Source organism: Pseudophryne corroboree, chromosome 11 (genome assembly GCF_028390025.1).
Source record: "Pseudophryne corroboree isolate aPseCor3 chromosome 11, aPseCor3.hap2, whole genome shotgun sequence".
NCBI lineage: Eukaryota > Metazoa > Chordata > Amphibia > Anura > Myobatrachidae > Pseudophryne > Pseudophryne corroboree.
The window spans coordinates 146,626,611-146,645,753 of record NC_086454.1 but is presented as its reverse complement, the minus strand read 5'-3'; the positions used below and the strand labels follow the sequence as shown (position 1 = coordinate 146,645,753).

General features: G+C 48.4%; 1 protein-coding gene across 3 annotated transcripts in view; it reads left to right on the top strand.

The window, feature by feature from the left end:
- Positions 1–19,143, top strand: part of LOC134969168 (ADP-ribose glycohydrolase MACROD2-like) — a 260,404-nt gene that overhangs the window by 175,566 nt on the left and 65,695 nt on the right. For 2 of the 3 annotated variants that reach the window (XM_063944935.1, XM_063944936.1), the window contains exon 3: positions 7,867–7,920. The exons of the other annotated variant lie outside the window; for it this stretch is intronic. In XM_063944935.1, the coding sequence (XP_063801005.1) occupies positions 7,867–7,920 (54 nt within the window). The remainder of the gene's footprint in view (positions 1–7,866; positions 7,921–19,143) is intronic. 3 annotated transcript variants of the gene reach the window in all.

The window sequence follows — 19,143 nt, the reverse complement described above, 5'->3', positions numbered from 1 at the left end:
CAAGTGCTGGGTACCTACAGTTGCCTCTCCTCCTACTTCCTTTGGTCAGGATGTTGTGCCTTTGGTCCAACCTTGTCTCTCCAGCTGGTCAGTGGACTACCTGGACCCAAGCTCTTGCAGCAAATGTTTCCTGGCATTTTCTTAGTTCTCTGCTCTCATACCGCTTTCTGAGAATGCACAGTGAGAAATAATGCAAGATACGCTACATAACCTGACCTAGTACTCACTGTACATGACCCCCAAAGTCCACATTTGCAGTTACCATTGGGGGTTTAGTCAGCCATTATGCAGAAATGATGGGGCCTCAAGCTGAAATGAATCACCTCCTGTGTGGTGTCTGATAGATCAGTTACATTTATATGACTCGTGACAGAAAGGACATATATAAATTTGAAGTCTAGATTCAAGAAGTAGCAATTTCCATTGTTAATGATTTAACAACCTGAAATAATAAGATTTTACTCACCGGTAAATCTATTTCTCGTAGTCCGTAGTGGATGCTGGGGACTCCGTAAGGACCATGGGGAATAGACGGGCTCCGCAGGAGACAGGGCACTCTAAGAAAGAATTAGGACTACTGGTGTGCACTGGCTCCTCCCTCTATGCCCCTCCTCCAGACCTCAGTTAAGGAAACTGTGCCCGGAAGAGCTGACATTACAAGGAAAGGATTTTGGAATCCAGGGTAAGACTCATACCAGCCACACCAATCACACCGTATAACTCGTGATAAACTTACCCAGTTAACAGTATGAACAACAACAGAGCATCAGATAAACCTGATGCAACCATAACATAACCCTTATGTAAGCAATAACTATATACAAGTATTGCAGAAGAAGTCCGCACTTGGGACGGGCGCCCAGCATCCACTACGGACTACGAGAAATAGATTTACCGGTGAGTAAAATCTTATTTTCTCTAACGTCCTAGTGGATGCTGGGGACTCCGTAAGGACCATGGGGATTATACCAAAGCTCCCAAACGGGCGGGAGAGTGCGGATGACTCTGCAGCACCGAATGGGCAAATACAAGGTCCTCCTCAGCCAGGGTATCAAACTTGTAGAATTTTGCAAACGTGTTTGAACCTGACCAAGTATCAGTTCGGCAAAGCTGTAATGCCGAGACCCCTCGGGCAGCCGCCCAAGAAGAGCCCACCTCCCTTGTGGAATGGGCTTTTACTGATTTTGGATGCGGCAATCCAGCCGCAGAATGAGCCTGCTGAATCGTGTTTCAGATCCAGCGAGCAATAGTTTGCTTTGAAGCAGGAGCACCCAGCTTATTGGATGCATACAGGACAAATAGCGAGTCAGTTTTCCTGACTCCAGCCGTTCTGGCTACATAAATCTTCAAAGCCCTGACTACATCTAGTAACTTGGAATCCTCCAAGTCACGAGTAGCCACCGGCACCACAATAGGTTGGTTCAAATGAAAAGATGACACCACCTTCGGCAGAAACTGCGGACGAGTCCGTAATTCTGCCCTGTCCATATGGAAGAGCAGATAGGGGCTTTTACATGACAAAGCCGCCAATTCTGACACACGCCTAGCCGAAGCTAAGGCCAATAGCATGACCACCTTCCACGTGAGATACTTTAACTCCACGGTCTTAAGTGGTTCAAACCAGTGAGATTTCAGGAAACTCAACACCACGTTAAGATCCCAAGGTGCCACTGGTGGAACAAAAGGGGGCTGAATATGCAGCACTCCCTTTACAAACGTCTGAACCTCAGGAAGAGAAGCCAGTTCCTTTTGAAAGAAAATGGATAGGGCCGAAATCTGGACCTTTATGGACCCTAATTTTAAGCCCACAGTCACTCCCGACTGTAGGAAGTGAAGGAACCGGCCCAGCTGGAATTCCTCTGTAGGGGCCTTCCTGGCCTCACACCAAGCAACATATTCTCGCCATATACGGTGATAATGTTTTGCTGTTACGTCCTTCCTAGCCTTTATCAGCGTAGGAATAACTTCATCAAGGAATGCCTTTTTCCGCTAGGATCCGGCGTTCAACCGCCATGCCGTCAAACGCAGCCGCGGTAAGTCTTGGAACAGACAGGGCCCCTGTTGCAACAGATACTGTCTGAGGGGCAGAGGTCACGGGTCCTCTGTGAGCATTTCTTGCAGTTCCGGGTACCAAGTCCTTCTTGGCCAGTCCGGAACAATGAGTATTGTTCTCACTCCTCTTTTTCTTACGATTCTCAGCACCTTGGGTATGAGAGGAAGAGGAGGAAACGCATAGACCGACTGGAACACCCACGGTGTCACTAGTGCGTCCACCGCTATCGCCTGAGGGTCTCTTGACCTGGCGCAATACCTTTGTAGCTTTTTGTTGAGGTGGGATGCAATCATGTCCACCTGTGGCAGTTCCCATCGATTTGTAATCTGTGTGAAGACTTCTTGATGAAGTCCCCACTCTCCCGGGTGGAGGTCGTGCCTGCTGAGGAAGTCTGCTTCGCAGTTGTCCACTCCCGGACTGAACACTGCTGACAGTGCTTGCACGTGATTCACCGCCCAGCGAAGAATTCTAGTGGCTTCTTCCATCGCCACCCTGCTTCTTGTGCCGCCCTGGCGGTTTACATGAGCCACTGCGGTGATGTTGTCTGACTGAATCAGCACCGGTTGGTTGCGAAGCAGAGACTCCGCTTGACTCAGGGCGTTGTATATGGCCCTTAGCTCCAGGATATTGATGTGCAGACAAGTCTCCTGACTTGACCACAGCCCTTGGAAGTTTCTTCCCTGAGTGACTGCCCCCACCCTCGGAGGCTTGCATCCGTGGTCACCAGGACCCAGTCCTGTATGCCGAACCTGCGTCCCTCGAGAAGGTGAGCACTCTGCAGCCACCACAGAATAGACACCCTGGCCCTTGGGGATAGGGTGATCCGCCGATGCATCTGAAGATGCGATCCGGACCACTTGTCCAACAGATCCCACTGAAAGGTCCTCGCATGTAACCTGTTGAAGGGAATGGCTTCGTATGACGCCACCATTTTTCCCAGGACTCGCGTGCATCGATGCACCGACACCTGTTTTGGTTGTAAGAGGTCTCTGACCAGAGTCACAAGCTACTGGGCCTTCTCCTCCGGGAGAAACCCTTCTTCTGGTCTGTGTCTAGAATCATTTACAGGAAGGGCAGTCTCATCGTAGGAATCAGCTGCGACTTTGGAATATTCATAATACAGTCGTGCTGTTGCAACACCTCCCGAGAGTGTGCTACGCTGATCAGCAACTGCTCTCTGGACCTCGCCTTTATGAGGAGATCGTCCAAGTATGGGATAATTGTAACTCCTTGCTTTCGCAGAAGCACCATAATTTCTGCCATTACCTTGGTAAATCTTCTCGGTGCCGTGGACAGACCAAACGGCAACGTCTGGAATTGGTAATGACAGTCCTGTACCACAAATCTGAGGTACTCCTGATGAGGTGGATAAATGGGGACATGCAGGTAAGCATCCTTTATATCCAGAGACACCATAAAATCCCCCTCTTCCAGGCTTGCAATGACCGCCCTGAGCGATTCCATCTTGAACTTGAACCTTTTCAGGTAAATGTTCAGGGATTTTAAATTCAATATGGGTCTGACCGAACCGTCTGGTTTCGGAACCACAAACATTGTTGAATAGTAACCCCTTCCCTGTTGAGGGAGGGGAACCTGTTGTAGATATAATTTGTGAATTGCAGTTAACACTGTTTCCCACTCGTGGGGGGAAGCCGGCAGGGCCGTCTGTGAGGAGGCATCTTCTCAAAATCCAGCTTGTATCCCTGAGACACAATATCTGTTGCTCAGGGATCTAACAGGGAGTGAACCCACTTGTAGCTGAACTTACGAAGGCATGCCCCCACCGGGCCTAGCTCCGCCTGTGGAGCCCCAGCGACATGCGGTGGATTTTTGTAGAGGCCGGGGAGGACTTCAGTTCCTGGGAACTAGCTGTGTTGTGCAGCTTCTTTCCTCTGCCCCCGCCTCTGGCAAGAAAGGACGCACCTCGGACTTTCTTGTTTCTTTGTTCGAAAGGATGCATTTGATAATGACGTGCTTTCCTAGGCTGTGCAGAAATATAAGGCAAAATATCAGAATTACCAGCTATAGCTGTGGAGACCAGGTCCGAGAACCCTTCTCCACACAATCCTCAGCCTTCCATATGCCTCTTAAGTCGGCATCATCTGTCCAGTGTATATTCTACAGGACACGTCAAGCAGAAATCGACATAGCCTTGACTCTAGGACCCAGTATACTCATGTCTCTTTGGGCATGTTTTATTATATATACCTCTTAAGACAGCATCTTTAATATATATATATATATATATATATATATACAGTGGCGTAACTACTGCCCCCGCAGTCCTCGCGGTGGCTTGGGGGCGAGGGGCTGCGGGGGCGCCACTGATTTACAGCAGACTGACATGCGGACGAGCGTCCGCATGTCAGTCTGCTTTCTCCTTCCCTCCGCCACTTGTTGGAGGGACACGGAGGGCACAGCGTGTGCGTCTCCTGTGTCCCTCCTACATCATCTCCGGCGGCCGCGGGTCTAATAGGGGGAAGTGCCGTCCGTGAGCTCTAATTGGCTCACGAACCGGCACTTCCCCCTATTAGACCCGCGGCCGCCGGAGATGATGCAGGAGGGACACAGGAGACGCTGTGCCCTCCGTGTCCCTCCAACAAGCGGCAGCAGCGGCGGCGGGCATTATCTGGCACTGGGGGGGAATATCTGGCACTGGGGGGGGGGATCTGGCACTGGGGGCATATATGGCACTGGGGGCGGGGAATATCTGGCACTGGGGGAATATCTGGCACTGGGGGGGATATCTGGCACTGGGGGCATATATGGCACTGGGGGGGGATTATCTGGCACTGGGGTATATCTGGCACTGGGGGGGAATATCTGGCACAGGGGGGGGGATATCTGGCACTGGGGGCATATATGGCAGGGGGGGGAATATCTGGCACTGGGGGGGGGGATATCTGTCACTTGGGGAATATCTGGCACTGGGGGGGGGGGGATATCTGGCACTGGGGGCATATATGGCACTGGGGGGGATATCTGGCACTGGGGGCATATCTGGCACTGGGGGGGAATATATGGCACTGGGGGCATATATGGCACGGGGGGGGATATCTGGCACTGGGGGGGAATATCTGGCACTGGGGGGGAATATCTGGCACTGGGGGAATATCTGGCACTGGGGGGGGGATATATGGCACTGGGGGGGAATATCTGGCACTGGGGGAATATCTGGCACTGGGGGAATATCTGGCACTGGGGGGGGATATCTGGCACTGGGGGCATATATGGCACTGGGGGGGATATCTGGCACTGGGGGCATATCTGGCACTGGGGGGGAATATATGGCACTGGGGGCATATATGGCACGGGGGGAATATCTGGCACTGGGGGCATATGTGGCACTGGGGGGGAATATCCGGCACTGGGGGCATATGTGGCACTGGGGGGGAATATATGGCACTGGGGGCATATCTGGCACTGGGGGGGAATATATGGCACTGGGGGCATATATGGCACGGGGGGGAATATCTGGCACTGGGGGCATATGTGGCACTGGGGGGGAATATCCGGCACTGGGGGCATATGTGGCACTGGGGGGGAATATATGGCACTGGGGGCATATCTGGCACTGGGGGGGAATATCTGGCACTGGGGACATATGTGGCACTGGGAGCACAGCCCTAGCAACAAGGACTACCTCCTAGCAAAGAGCATGACACCCAGTGCATGAAACACCTGACAACGAGCATGACACCCAGTGCATGAAACACCTGGCAACGAGCATGACACCCAGTGCATGAAACCCCTGGCAACGAGCATGACACCCTGAGCATGAAAACCCCTGGCACCGTGCATGGAACCAAGAGCATGAAACCCCTGGCAACGAGCATGACACCCAGTGCATGAAACCCCTGACAATGAGCAGGTAATTGAAAAGTAATTAGAAGCCTTACTGTAGGACTTAATGTGTAATGGGCATTACGGTGTGTGGCATAATGTATCACGGACATTGCGGTGTGTGTCATAATGTGTCACAGGCATTACGGTGTATGGTATACTATATCGCGGGCATTGTGATATGTGGTATAATGTCTCAGGGTCATTGCAGTGTGGCATAATACATAACGGGCATTGCGGTGTGTGGCATAGGGTATAACGGGCAGGGCATTGCGGTATGTGTCACAGGCATTACGGTGTATGGTATACTATATCACGGGCATTGTGGTATAATGTCTCAAGGTCATTGCAGTGTGTGGCATAATGTGTCACAGGCATTGTATGTGCTATAATGTATCGGGCATTGCAGTGTGTGGCATAATGTATCACGGACATTGCGGTGTGTGTCATAATGTGTCACAGGCATTGTATGTGCTATAATGTATCAGGGGCATTGCAGTGTGTAGCATAATGTATAACGGGCATTGCGATTCCTGTCATAATGTGTCACAGGCATTACAGTGTGTGGCATAATATGTCTGGGGCATTACGGTGTGTGCATATTGTGTCATGTGCATTATTGTGTGTGGCATAATGTCTAAGGGCCATTGCAGTATGTGGAATAATGTATACTGGGCATTACTATAAGGAGGAAAAATGACAAATAATGTAAGGGGCATGAATCAGGATTATTTTTCTTTCCTGTGGTGGCTAACGTCTGGGCGTGCAGGTTGCAAAACTGGGGTATAAGGTAATCTTTTCCTGCAATGCCACGCCCCTTTATGAGAAACCACGCCCATTCCAAAGAAACCACGCCCCTTTTTTTGCGCCGCGCGCCAAAGGCGCGCGCATATTTATCCCTTTCTTGCTCCCAATTATGGGGCATGGGGGGGGGGGGGGCTGAAGAATTTTTTGGTTTGGGGGAGAAAAATGTCTAGTTACGCCACTGTATATATATACACATACACACATATATATATATATATATATATATATACACATATATATATATACATACTAGGGTCTCACTCTCTGCTGATAAGGTACCTGTCTACGCTGCCACAGCGTTACAAACCCATGCCGACACAATCGCCGGTCTGAGTAGTGTACCAGAATGTGCACGCTATCTGCAGGATCCCTGAGAATAGCTGTTACGTCTGGGCTACCTTTTGGGCAAACGTGACACCCTAGGGGAAGATTCCCATCATATCCTGGCCCTATTGGGGAAAGGATACTGCCTGAGAAGTCTTTATGGGAAACTGCAGTCTCTTGTCTGGAGATTCCCGCTCTTTTTCCTCATGAGAGGAGGGAAATTTACCTCAGCTTTCTTCCCCTTAAAATGTGTACCCTTGTGTCAGGGACAGATGAGTCATCAGTGATATGCAAATCATCTTTATTACAATAATCATATATTGAATACTTTTCTGCCATTTTGCATTATCGTAGTCGACACTGGAGTCAAACTCCGTGTCGATATCAGTGTCTATTATTTTGGATAGTGAGCATTGTGAGACTCTGAAGGTCTCTGCGCCATAGGGACAGACATGGGTAGATTTCCTGTCTGTTCTCTAATCTTTTGTGCAATAAATCAACTTAGCACTTACACATATCCAAACAGGTGTCGGCGTTGTCGACCGAGACACCCTCACACACACATATTAGCTCCATCTCCTCCTTAGGGGAGCCTTTCACCTCAGACATGGCGACACACACGTACCGACACACCACACACACAGGGGATGCTCTATTTGAAGACAGTTCCCCCACAAGGCCCTTTGGAGAGACAGAGAGAGAGTATGCCAGCACACACCCCAGCGCTATATGACCCAGGAATTACACAGTAACTTAGTGTTAACCCAGTAGCTGCTGTATGTATTGTTTTTACGCCAAATTTATGTGCCCCCCCTCTCTTTTTCATCGTGCTTCTGCAGGTGAGAGCCTGGGGAGCTTCCTCTCAGCGGAGCTGTGGAGAGAAAATGGCGCTGGTGAGTGCTGAGGAAGAAGCCCCGCACCCTCAGTGGCGGGCTTCTGTCACGCGATTTTGTGTAAAAATAATGGCGGGGGCTCATGCATATATACAGTGCCCTATTTTGCCAAGAGGTACTCAATTGCTGCCCAGGACGCCCCCCCCTGCGCCCTGCACCCTACAGTGACCGGAGTGTGTGGGTGTAATGTGGGAGCAATGGCGCACAGCTGCAGTGCTGTGCGCTACCTCATATGAAGACAGGAGTCTTCTGCCGCCGATTTTGACGTCTTCTTGCTTCACCCGCCGGCTTCTGGCTCTGCGAGGGGGACGGCGGCGCGGCTCCGGGAACGGACGACCAAGGTTAAGTTCCTGTGTTCGATCCCTCTGGAGCTAATGGTGTCCAGTAGCCTAAGAAGCGCAACCTAGCCGCAGTTAGTAGGTTTGCTTCTCTCCCCTCAGTCCCACGTAGCAGAGAGTCTGTTGTCAGCAGAAGCTCTCTGAAAATAAAAAACCTAACTAAAATACTTTCTTATTAGCAAGCTCAGGAGAGCTCACTAAAATGCACCCAGCTCCGTCCGGGCACAGATTCTAACTGAGGTCTGGAGGAGGGGCATAGAGGGAGGAGCCAGTGCACACCAGTAGTCCTAATTCTTTCTTAGAGTGCCCTGTCTCCTGCGGAGCCCGTCTATTCCCCATGGTCCTTACGGAGTCCCCAGCATCCACTAGGACGTTAGAGAAAGGAGGATTAATTTATGGCTAAATTAAAATATGAAACTTTTATTTGCCTGTTGAAAAATATGAATAAGCAATTTTGTAGGATAATGTTCAAATTGGATTTATGGAAATTATTGTGAGTAAATGAAGTATGACCAGAATGATCTGGTAAAGCAAAAATAAATATATATTGACATTTTCACATATATTGAATGCATTAGACTAGGGCTTCTGTTTGTATAAGTAAAGTACAATTGCAGGTTAAATGAAGAAAATCATATATTTTGCTCAGAAAAAGAGATGTAAGTAATAAAATGTATGGCTGAGAGTAGATCAGTGAATTCAGAACAAGACAGGGCTGCAAGCAGTGACCACTTGTTATGTGTGCAGCAGCTGCAAATCTGTCAGTTCTGCTTTCTGCATTGATTAGCACCTGGATCCGGCTGCTCCCTTCTGTTGTTCTCGTTTCCTAGCAACTGATCACCTGTACCTCATTACCTGCAACTTCAGCCTGACTATCATGTGATTGGTCTGTCTCCCTTTAACTAGGACAGGGGTGGGGAACCTCTGGCCCTCGGGCCGTATAGGCCCGCGAAGCCGTTTGGTCCGGCCCACCAGCTTGTGTCAGTGAGACACGCTGCCACTCAGTCCGGCGGCAGCGTGTCTCAGCTGTCAGAACAGGGAGACAGGGAGGAGAGCGCGGCTGTCGAGTGGGAGCGGAGGCGTGTAGTACTGCAAACCAGCCGCCGGTCCGTGAGCCAATCAGAGCTCGCGGACCGGCAGCCAATCAGGAGCCGCGGCTGCCGGTCCGCGAGCTCTGAGTGGCTCTCGTATACCTGGCACTGTGGGGGGCATTTGTATACCTGGCACTGTGGGGGCATCTGTATACCTGGCACTGTGGGGGCATCTGTATACCTGGCACTGTGAGGGGCATTTGTATACCTGGCACTGTGGGGGGCATCTGTATAACTGGCACTGTGGGGGCATCTGTATAACTGGCACTGTGAGGGGCATTTGTATACTTGGCACTGTGGGGGCATCTGTATACCTGGCACTGTGGGGACATCTGTATACCTGGCACTGTGAGGGGCATTGGTATACCTGGCACTGTGGGGGCATCTGTATACCTGGCACTGTGGGGACATCAGGGCATTTGTATACCTGGCACTGTGAGGGGCATTTGTATACCTGGCACTGTGGGGGCATATGTATACCTGGCACTGTGGGGGCAATTGTGGATCTGGCACCGCACTATTGGGGGCATATGTGTATCACCTCCCATTTTAACTGGCCACACCCATTTTTTGGCGCGTGCGCGCCTCCGGCGCGCACTCACAGTACCTCTAAGGGGCAGACCCACTGGGGGGCAGGGTAATTTTTTAAGTTGAGAATTTTTGTACGGCCCCCAAAGGATTTTATAAATATCCAAATGGCCCTCGGTAGAAAAAAGGTTCCCCACCCCTGAACTAGGGAGTATCCACATACCACCATGCCAGTGATAGAGTTCAGTATCAGAGAGTCAGTATCTAGTCTGGACTCCTTATAGGCTCTACACACTGGCCGACAATCCTCAAAGATATAAACGATCTCACGGTCATATCTTTGAGTGGCTCGTTCATCGCTGGTGCTCCGTTGGCTGTGCATGCAGGCCAATATGGATGATCTCGTCCATATTTGCCTGCACTTGTATGGAGCCGGGTGACGGGGCGAGTGAAGAAACTTCACTCCCCCCGTCACTGCCCAGCCGCCGGGTCGCCCATCTGCCGTATTGGTGGTCGGGCAGCTCGGCGGCAGATCACCGTGTCTGTAGGACCCATTAGAGCCTGATCCTGTGTGCTCAGCACGTGGCCATTGCATGCTGTGCAAGTTCCCAGTCTCCTGTGTCCTGGTAACTGGTCCCAGTATTCCTGCCAGTCCTGCACCCAGTTCATCTTGGACCTGTATCTACTACAGTTTTATATCCAGTGTGTCCTTCTGCCTTGGAATCCCTGCTTCAAGATATCAGTGCACCATTCCAGCCAGTCTTGCACCTTGCCTCAGTAATTCTGCACCAGGTGCAACAGCAGTCTAATCACACAGACCTTTCTGCATGTTCATCTCCATTCAGTACCTGCAATTCTGTATCCAGACTCCAAACAAACCCCTGTGAATCCTGCCAAATTCCAGCTCTGCTTTCCAGAACTTGCAGCCTGCAAGTTTAAGTTTCCCTCTGTGACCCAGTTCCGCTCTCATCAAACCTCTGCCATTAGCCTTGCTGTGTCAGTCACTCTGCAATTAACCCCTGCCTTACCAGCTGCATTTCTCCAGGTAAATTATCTTGTTAATACCTTGTGGAATCCTGTGCAGATACCAGGTGACCCAGGCAGGGGACCGCGACCTGCACATCAGGGGCAGCGAAGCCCAAATCCCCTTGCGCTGTTCCCTGGTGAACACCCCCTGGTGTGTTAGACTCTGCGCCTATGTTCTGGGTTTTGCCAACCACCTGGTGTCTGCTTCCAGAATACAGGTGCTTCCTAACACCACTGTCCATTTATCCCTGGTTGTGTACAATGTGCTTAGTTAGTGCTGCAGGCAGGCTAATGCTAAATGATTAATACAGTATTCAATGGTAGCCTGAAATGGACTTTGTGAGACATCAGTAGGATCTGGAGTACGAGATTGCAGTAATTTTATATTTTCTTATGTGTTTTTTTTTAACTCATTCTTGTCCTACGTAAAAAAAAATTGCACTTTTTTTGAGTCAAAAAGTTTATGGGGGGGGGGATTTATCATGGGGGGTGGATGTGTTGTTGGTGGGGGTTTTTTGTCACAATTTTTGCCCGATTATACTCTATTTTTTGTGTGAAAAAAATCACCTGTTTTCGCACGAAACATGAAGGATCTGCGAAACGTATGTCTTTTTGCAGCCATGATCGCAGAAGATATGCCTACTCATTGGGATTTGGTTTCGCCTGCCTACAACATCCCTGATAAGTGCTGGCATAGGGGCTAAAAGGATAGCCCCAGGCGAGTCAAAGTAAATTATCACGGCTAATTGGATACCACCGCACATACGGAAGAGTTTTACGTATCCACCAGACATGGCATTTCCAATAAAAACTGAGCCTGGCTACAGAATTAGCAGCAACATGGAGAAGTTGTAAGACCAACTGACGGGTCTGGGACTCCAGGTCGACAACAAAAAGGTCGACACACCTTAGGTCGACGCCAATTTGTCGACACTCCTTAGGTCGACATGGACAAAAGGTCAACATGGACAAAAGGTCGACAGGAACAAGGTCGACATGGAAAAAGGTCGACATGAGTTTTTAATGTTTTTTTTGTGACGTTTTCTTCGTAGAGTGACCGGGAACCCCAATTAGTGCACCGCGTCCCCTCGCATGGCTCGCTTCGCTCGCCATGCTTCGGGCATGGTGCCTTCGCTCGGCACAGATCACCCGTTCCAATCGTAGTCCACGTGGACCGTTAAGTATGAAAAGGTTCCAAAAAAGAAAAAAATTTGTGAAAAACTCATGTCGACCTTTTTCCATGTCGACCTTTTTCCATGTCGGCCTTTTGTCCATGCCGACATTTTGTCCATGTCGACCTAAGGTGTGTCGACCAATTGGCGTCGACCTAAGGTGTGTCCACCTTTTTGTTGTCGACCTGGAGTCCGGATACCCAACTGACGTGGTTTGTGTGAGACGCACCCAGACCCAGTACACATACACTATAATGTACTAATTCACTAGGTAAGAACTTCCCACAATTAGCATAATTAAGACAAGACCATTTTACATAATTGAAAGTGCATTTAAAACAATATAGTGAAAGCACGAAATGCAAATTTTTAATAATAGAAATATATTGACCAAAAACCTACAGAAGAGTCTATGGGGGTTATTACAGAATGGGGATTATTTATCAAATTATTTCTGTTCATAAACAAGTAGAAAAGGTTATTTTTTATTTTAAGAATAATGCCAATGTCTCCTGTACGGAAAGACCTGCTGGCAGGGCCACCATCAAGGGGGAACACTTTGACAAACAAGAGGGGGGCATGGCCCGCACTTACCGCCTGCCCACCTGCCTGACAGATGCTATTGCAGCAATATGTGAAAGAGGCCCCCGACTGGTCCTCTGACCAGTGAATGTGGGAAGGGGGGATACTAAGAGACAGAGGGAATTGTGGGGTGGGGGTTATTGAGAGAGAGTGGATTGTGGGGTTTGATTGCTGAGAGAGATGACTGTGAGTGTTGGGGGGGGGGGGATTCACTGAGAGACAGAGGGGAATGTGGGAGTCACAGAGAGAGTGGAATGTGGGGGGTCACTGAGGGAGTGTGGTGTGTGTTTGGGGGGATGGTCAAAGAGACAAATGGAAATGTGACTATGGGGGGAGCGTATGTGTGAGTCTGTTGGGGGGACCTGGTGAGACAGCTAATTCCTCCTGGCTAAGGCCCCATGGTAAATCACTCCCCTTCATCTCTAATCGCAATGACCAGTGGCACTAACAGATAATATTTTATAGGGTGTTTTTGTGCTTAGTTTTTTTTTTTATAAATAAAAATTACCAAATATGCATTAGGGCCTAATTTTATTTTTTTAATTCAATCATTTTTATTGGTTTTTCAATTTGCATTGTAAACATTAAAACAAAAACCACTAAACGAAAAAGGAACAAAAACAAAAAACAAAATTCCACATAAGGGAATACACAGATTCCCAATTCAAAAAAAATACAGTCATTATAAATGCGATGTGCAGGCTTATCTCTTTAAAACATACATTTGTAAATCAGGACAAAATGACACATATCAAGACAATTATCCAAATATAGTAGTCAAGTACTTCTCAGATATCCAACCAGCTAACTATAAATGTACAACCCCCATCTACAAGTGCAGGCAAATGGGGGGCCGGTCGCGGGTCCCAAGGGCAATGTATAAGAGGAGAAATCACTGCTGCTAGTATAAACCCTTCTTACATAACTCTACATGTTCCCCACGGAACGTGGCCCATCCCTCCAGCACACCCCCATATTAGTCACACAGTGGTGAGTATTCAGTTATTATGGTTCGTTGAGTTAGGAGAGCTGAGCCAACTGCCCCACAAGTCGTAGTACTTTTTCCTTGCTTTTCTGGCCATATATACATATTTCTCGTGAGCGGCCGTTTCATTAACAAGCGAAACCCAGGACTGTACTGTGGGAGCATCTTTAGCTAGCCATAGTCTAGCGACACACACCTTAGCTAGGGCACACAGATTAATCAGATATCGTTTGCTAGGAGCGTCCAGGGCATCGTCCTCCAAAGCCAACAGCACACACACCGCCGGGGTACACACAACCTATGGAATTCCAGTAGAGACTATGATATTAATAATACCAGACCAGAATATTGCTATCTTACGGCAAAGCCATATAACATGCCAGTAATCAGCATCCAAACTGCCACATTTAGGACATCTGGTAGAATGAGTACCGCCTATGCGGGCCAATCTCACCGGTGTCATATACACTCTATGTATAATAATTGGATTTGCTGATATCTAGTGGTGGTGGTAGACAACCGTGGAGAGCATAAAGCTCCCTCCCATATCTCGTCTGAAATTGGTCCCAGGTCGGATTCCCATTTATTTCTAAGAGAGGACAACGGGTCAGAGTAGTGAGATTGAAGCATACTTGTATATATATTGGAAACCAAATGCCGTCCCCCAGACTCAGCAAGAGTGATTTAATTGGGGAGTTTAGAATCATCGGAGGGGTATTAGAAAACTGTACATTAATCGCATGTCTCAGTTGTAAATACCGATAGAAGTAAGAAGAGGGTACATTATAGTCCTGTTGGAGCTGCTGGAAGGACTTCAAGATATCGCCATTGTACAAGTGCCCCAAGGAAGTTACCCCCCACCTCCCCCACACCGCACTAACGTGGAGCGAGGCTAATTCTGGGAAACCAAGGACATTATCTAATGGAGTGTCTGGGTCTATACCCTGGCCCCGCAAGGCAGCATGTACCTGTTTCCATACAAGAGTGGCCTGTCTTATTATAGTGACCTTAGATAGTTTAACATTCCCACAGAGTAGCATCTGTAAGAAACATTTAGGAGTGTACAGTGAGACTACCGGAGTCCGTCACCCATTCCCAAATATGTGCTAATTGCGCTGCATAATAATAAAATAAAAAAATAGGGAGGGCTAAGCCCCCTACCGATCTTGGTCTAGACAAGGTATCAAGCTTCAACCGCGCTCTCCTGCTAGCCCAAATCAAGGAAGACAGTAAGCTGTCAATTTGCCTGAATATTTTTAAGCCAATATATATAGGTGACTGCTGAAGGACATAGAGGAGCTTAGATAGATACACCATTTTCACCAAGTTGACCCTACCAGTAATAGTCAGAGGCAAAGTCCCCCAAACCTTAACTTTCGATCAGAGAGAATCAACCAGCAGCATAATGTTAAGAGAGACATAAGTACAAGGGTCGTTCGATACCCATATACCCAGATATTTGAAAGAGTCTACCCACCTAAGCGGGATATGGATCAAAGGGGCTACTGGGATTGGACCCTTAAGTGGAGTGATAGTGGATTTGTCCCAATTTATTCTGACCCCGGAGAAGTGTCCATAGGTATTTATCATATCCAGAATTATAGGCATAGAGGAGACATAATCATCAACGAATAACAAGAGATCGTCAGCATATAATGCTATTCTATCTTCCCTTGCGCCCACCCTAATACCCAGAATATCTTGACTAGCTCTAATCAAACATGCCAATGGTTCAATAGCAATGGCAAACAAGGTGGGGGACAGAGGGCAGCCTTGTCTCGTTCCCCTGGACAGGGGGAAGGAATGTGATACATATCCGTTCACTGAGACCCTGGCCATGTGCAGAGAATAAAGCAATTTAACATATTTAATAAAATTGGGACCCATGCCAAATCTACTCATAGTTTCCCATAGGAAAGCCCACTCCACCGAATCAAAGGCCTTTGCGGCATCCAAAGAGGCTACAACAGAAGAGCAGACCTCCCCCCGAGAAACCTGAAAATGAGTGAACAAGCACCTTAAACTACCGGCAATGGACTTACCAGGCATAAAGCCTTTTTGGTCCGGGTGAATGATTTGGGTTATAACCTGATTGAGTCTGGAAGCCAGGACCTTGGCCAGGATTTTAACATCCGTGGGTAATAGAGAGATAGGACGATATGACTCGACTGTCGCAGGGTCCTTATCCGGCTTTGGAATCACTATGATCAATGCCTCCACCATAGATGGGGGAAGCATATTTTGTGCAAATATAGGGCGTAATTCCCAGTTGATCGCAGCAGGAAATATTTTAGCAGTTGGGCAAAACCATGTGCACTGCAGGGGATGCAGATATAACATGTGCAGAAAGAGTTAGATTTGGGTTGGTTATTTTATTTCTGTGCAGGGTAAATACTGGCTGCTTTATTTTTACACTGCAAATTAGATTGCAGATTGAACACACCACACCCAAATCTAACTCTCTCTGCAAATGTTATATCTGCCTCCCCTGCAGTGCACATGGTTTTGCCCAACTGCTAAGAATTTCCTGCTGCGATCAACTTGGAATTACCCCCATAGTGTTAAATAAATTAAGCAACTGAATGGCGAAACATTTAGCGTGTTTCTTATACAACTACGATGGAATACCATCAAGGCCAGAGGCCTTACCATCCGGAGACGCGGTGATGGCTGCTTAGGGCCTAATTTTTAATTGCATTGAAGTCTTAATGCGTCCACATCTGGCGATTTATTTGGCAAAGGAAGGAAACAAGTTTACTGAATGTAGTTCTTACTCATGGATTGAAGACTTAGGCCCAAAGATGAAGAGGGGTAGGCAATGAGAACAATGACCGAGAACAATACACTGAAGAAAGATTAATTCAGTTTTACTGAGACCTCAATCATACACAACGACTAGGAGATAAGTCTGAGTGAATCCTGAAGGATGAAATGTTCATGACCTGTAAATAATGCTGAAGAACACTGAATGAAGAGATGAATTGTGATTTGTAAATTATGGTGAAGAACACTGAATGAGGGGATGATGTGTAAACGATGCTGAAGAACACTGAATGAGGTGATCACTTGTGATTTGTAGACAATGCTGAAGAACACTGAAAGAGGTGATGATGTGATTTGTAAATGATGCTGAAGAACATGGAATGAGGTGATGACTTGTGATTTGTAAATGATGCTGAAGAACACGGATCGCTGAGAGCACAGTCAGCAAACGGAGACCCTCTACCAGATAGGGAACCCAGCGGTTCAACAGCAAGGGCAGGTGGACTGTGAGCAAGGACTGCAATAACAGAACTGACCACCCGGCGGCCACAACAGAACCAGGATACCAGTGGTTAACCTGGGAGTGCAGAGCTTGAGCACCTTACAGCAGCAAGTAACTTGAAGCACTGACACCATAGCTAAGCATCAACCCCCTTTTATAAGGGAAGACTGCACCAGACTGGCTGGACGCGAAGTGGGATACCCATTGGCTTAGCTTGGTCTCCAACATGGTGGCTCCCTGCAAAGAGGACACATGTGGAACCAGCACACAACCACTATCTCTGGCCTGGCCTGAGCCTCCCAGACGCCGCACTCCAGCATCAGGACACTTGGAAACGGACACCTATGGCTGCCATGCCCCGCTCCCCAGGACCTGGTCCCCGGCCTCCAGACGCCCGTCAGCTGCATCGGAGGACCTCGCTGCCGCAGCCACTATCCGCCACACCAGCCAGCTAACAGGAAGGCCGCAGGGACCAGAACCGGAGATAAGACTTCAGATGCTGACACAGCAGCACTCAGAGGCTCAGTATAAATCCTACGGTATTAAGGCCCTCATTCCGAGTTGATCGCTCGCTAGCTACTTTTAGCAGTCGTGCAAACGCATATTCGCTGCCTACGGGGGAGTGTATTTTCGCTTTGCAGGAGTGCGAACGGATGTGCAGCCGAGCGGCAGCAAACACATTTAGGGGGTCATTCCGAGTTGTTCGCTCGCTAGCTGCTTTTAGATGCATTGCACACGCTAGGCCGCCGCCCTCTGGGAGTGTATCTTAGCTTAGCAGAATAGCGAACGAAAGATTAGCAGAATTGCGAATAGAAAATTCTTAGCAGTTTCTGAGTTGCTCGAGACTTACAGATTGCGATCAGCTCAGTCCGTTTCGTTCCTGGTTTGACGTCACAAACACGCCCTGCGTTCGGCCAGCCACTCCCCCGTTTCTCCAGACACTCCCGCGTTTTATCCTGGCATGCCTGCGTTTTTCCGCACACTCCCAGAAAACGGCCAGTTTCTGCCCAGAAACACCCACTTCCTGTCAATCACACTCCGATCACTTCAACGATGAAAATTCTTCGTTCGGACGTGAGTAAATCTACTAAGTTTTGTGCTAAAATACTTAGCGCATGCGCACTGCATACCATGCGCATGCGCATTTTTGCCTTAATCGCTCCGTTGCAAAAATTGGCAATGAGCGAACAACTCGGAATGACCCCCTTTGTGCAGAACAAGACCAGCCCTGTTACTTATTCTGTGCGATGATTGCTGCGACAAAGGTCACGGTATTGACGTCAGATACCCGCCCAGCAAACGCCCGGCCACGCCTGCGTTTTTCCAAACACTCCCAGAAAACGGTCAGTTGACACCCAGAAATTCCCACTTCCTATCAATCTCCTTGCGTCCGCCAGTGCGACTGGAAGCGTTGCTAGAACCTGTGCAGAACCACAAAGCTCTTTGTACTTGCACGATGCGCCTGCGCATTGTGGTGCATACGCATGCGCAGATTAGCCCCATTCTGCCATAATCGCTGCGAAAATCCGTAGCGAGAGATCAACTCTGACTGACCCCCTAAGCACAAAGTAACATACCAATGTTTTGGGGCACAACAGCATCTTTGTCAGGGTTCACCTTTGGTTGGTATGTCACTTTGTGCTTAATACAGTTGGTTTTACAATAACCCATGAGAGCTGCTGCTTTTTGAACTGGGAGATACATATATTTATTACTTTTCCCCTACTACTTACTTTTATATTTTATGCAAGTGGCAGGGTCACGTTTTCCTGCTGAAGTTGTACGTTATAGAATGGGGTCGACTTGATTCAAATCGGTTAATAGCGCAGGGAGCGAGGTCCTGGAGCAATTTGGTTGTCCTCATCGCTGATCGGGAGATGCCAGTGAGTTCTTGTGCCTTAAGCTGGGTGTTTAGTCACGAGAACCAGCATTCTCTGACTTAAGTGCCTGCTGCAGTGCTGTTTGCGCTGTGCTAAAGGCCTAAAACCGCAACGCAGCACTAGTTTAGTTGGATTTCTGCTCACACCTCAGGAGGGGTGCAAGAAGAAATCCTCTGGTCAGGCTTAATAGCACGGCCAATTGAATAGATCTGGGACCTTCTTCCTTGTGCTATTAACATCACTTCAAATTGAAGTGACCCTATTGTGCAATATATTCTAGGTGCTTACAGCAACAAAAAAGTAATGCTGCAATGCATCGCACACTTCTTATAGTATACACTATATGGTACAAATTA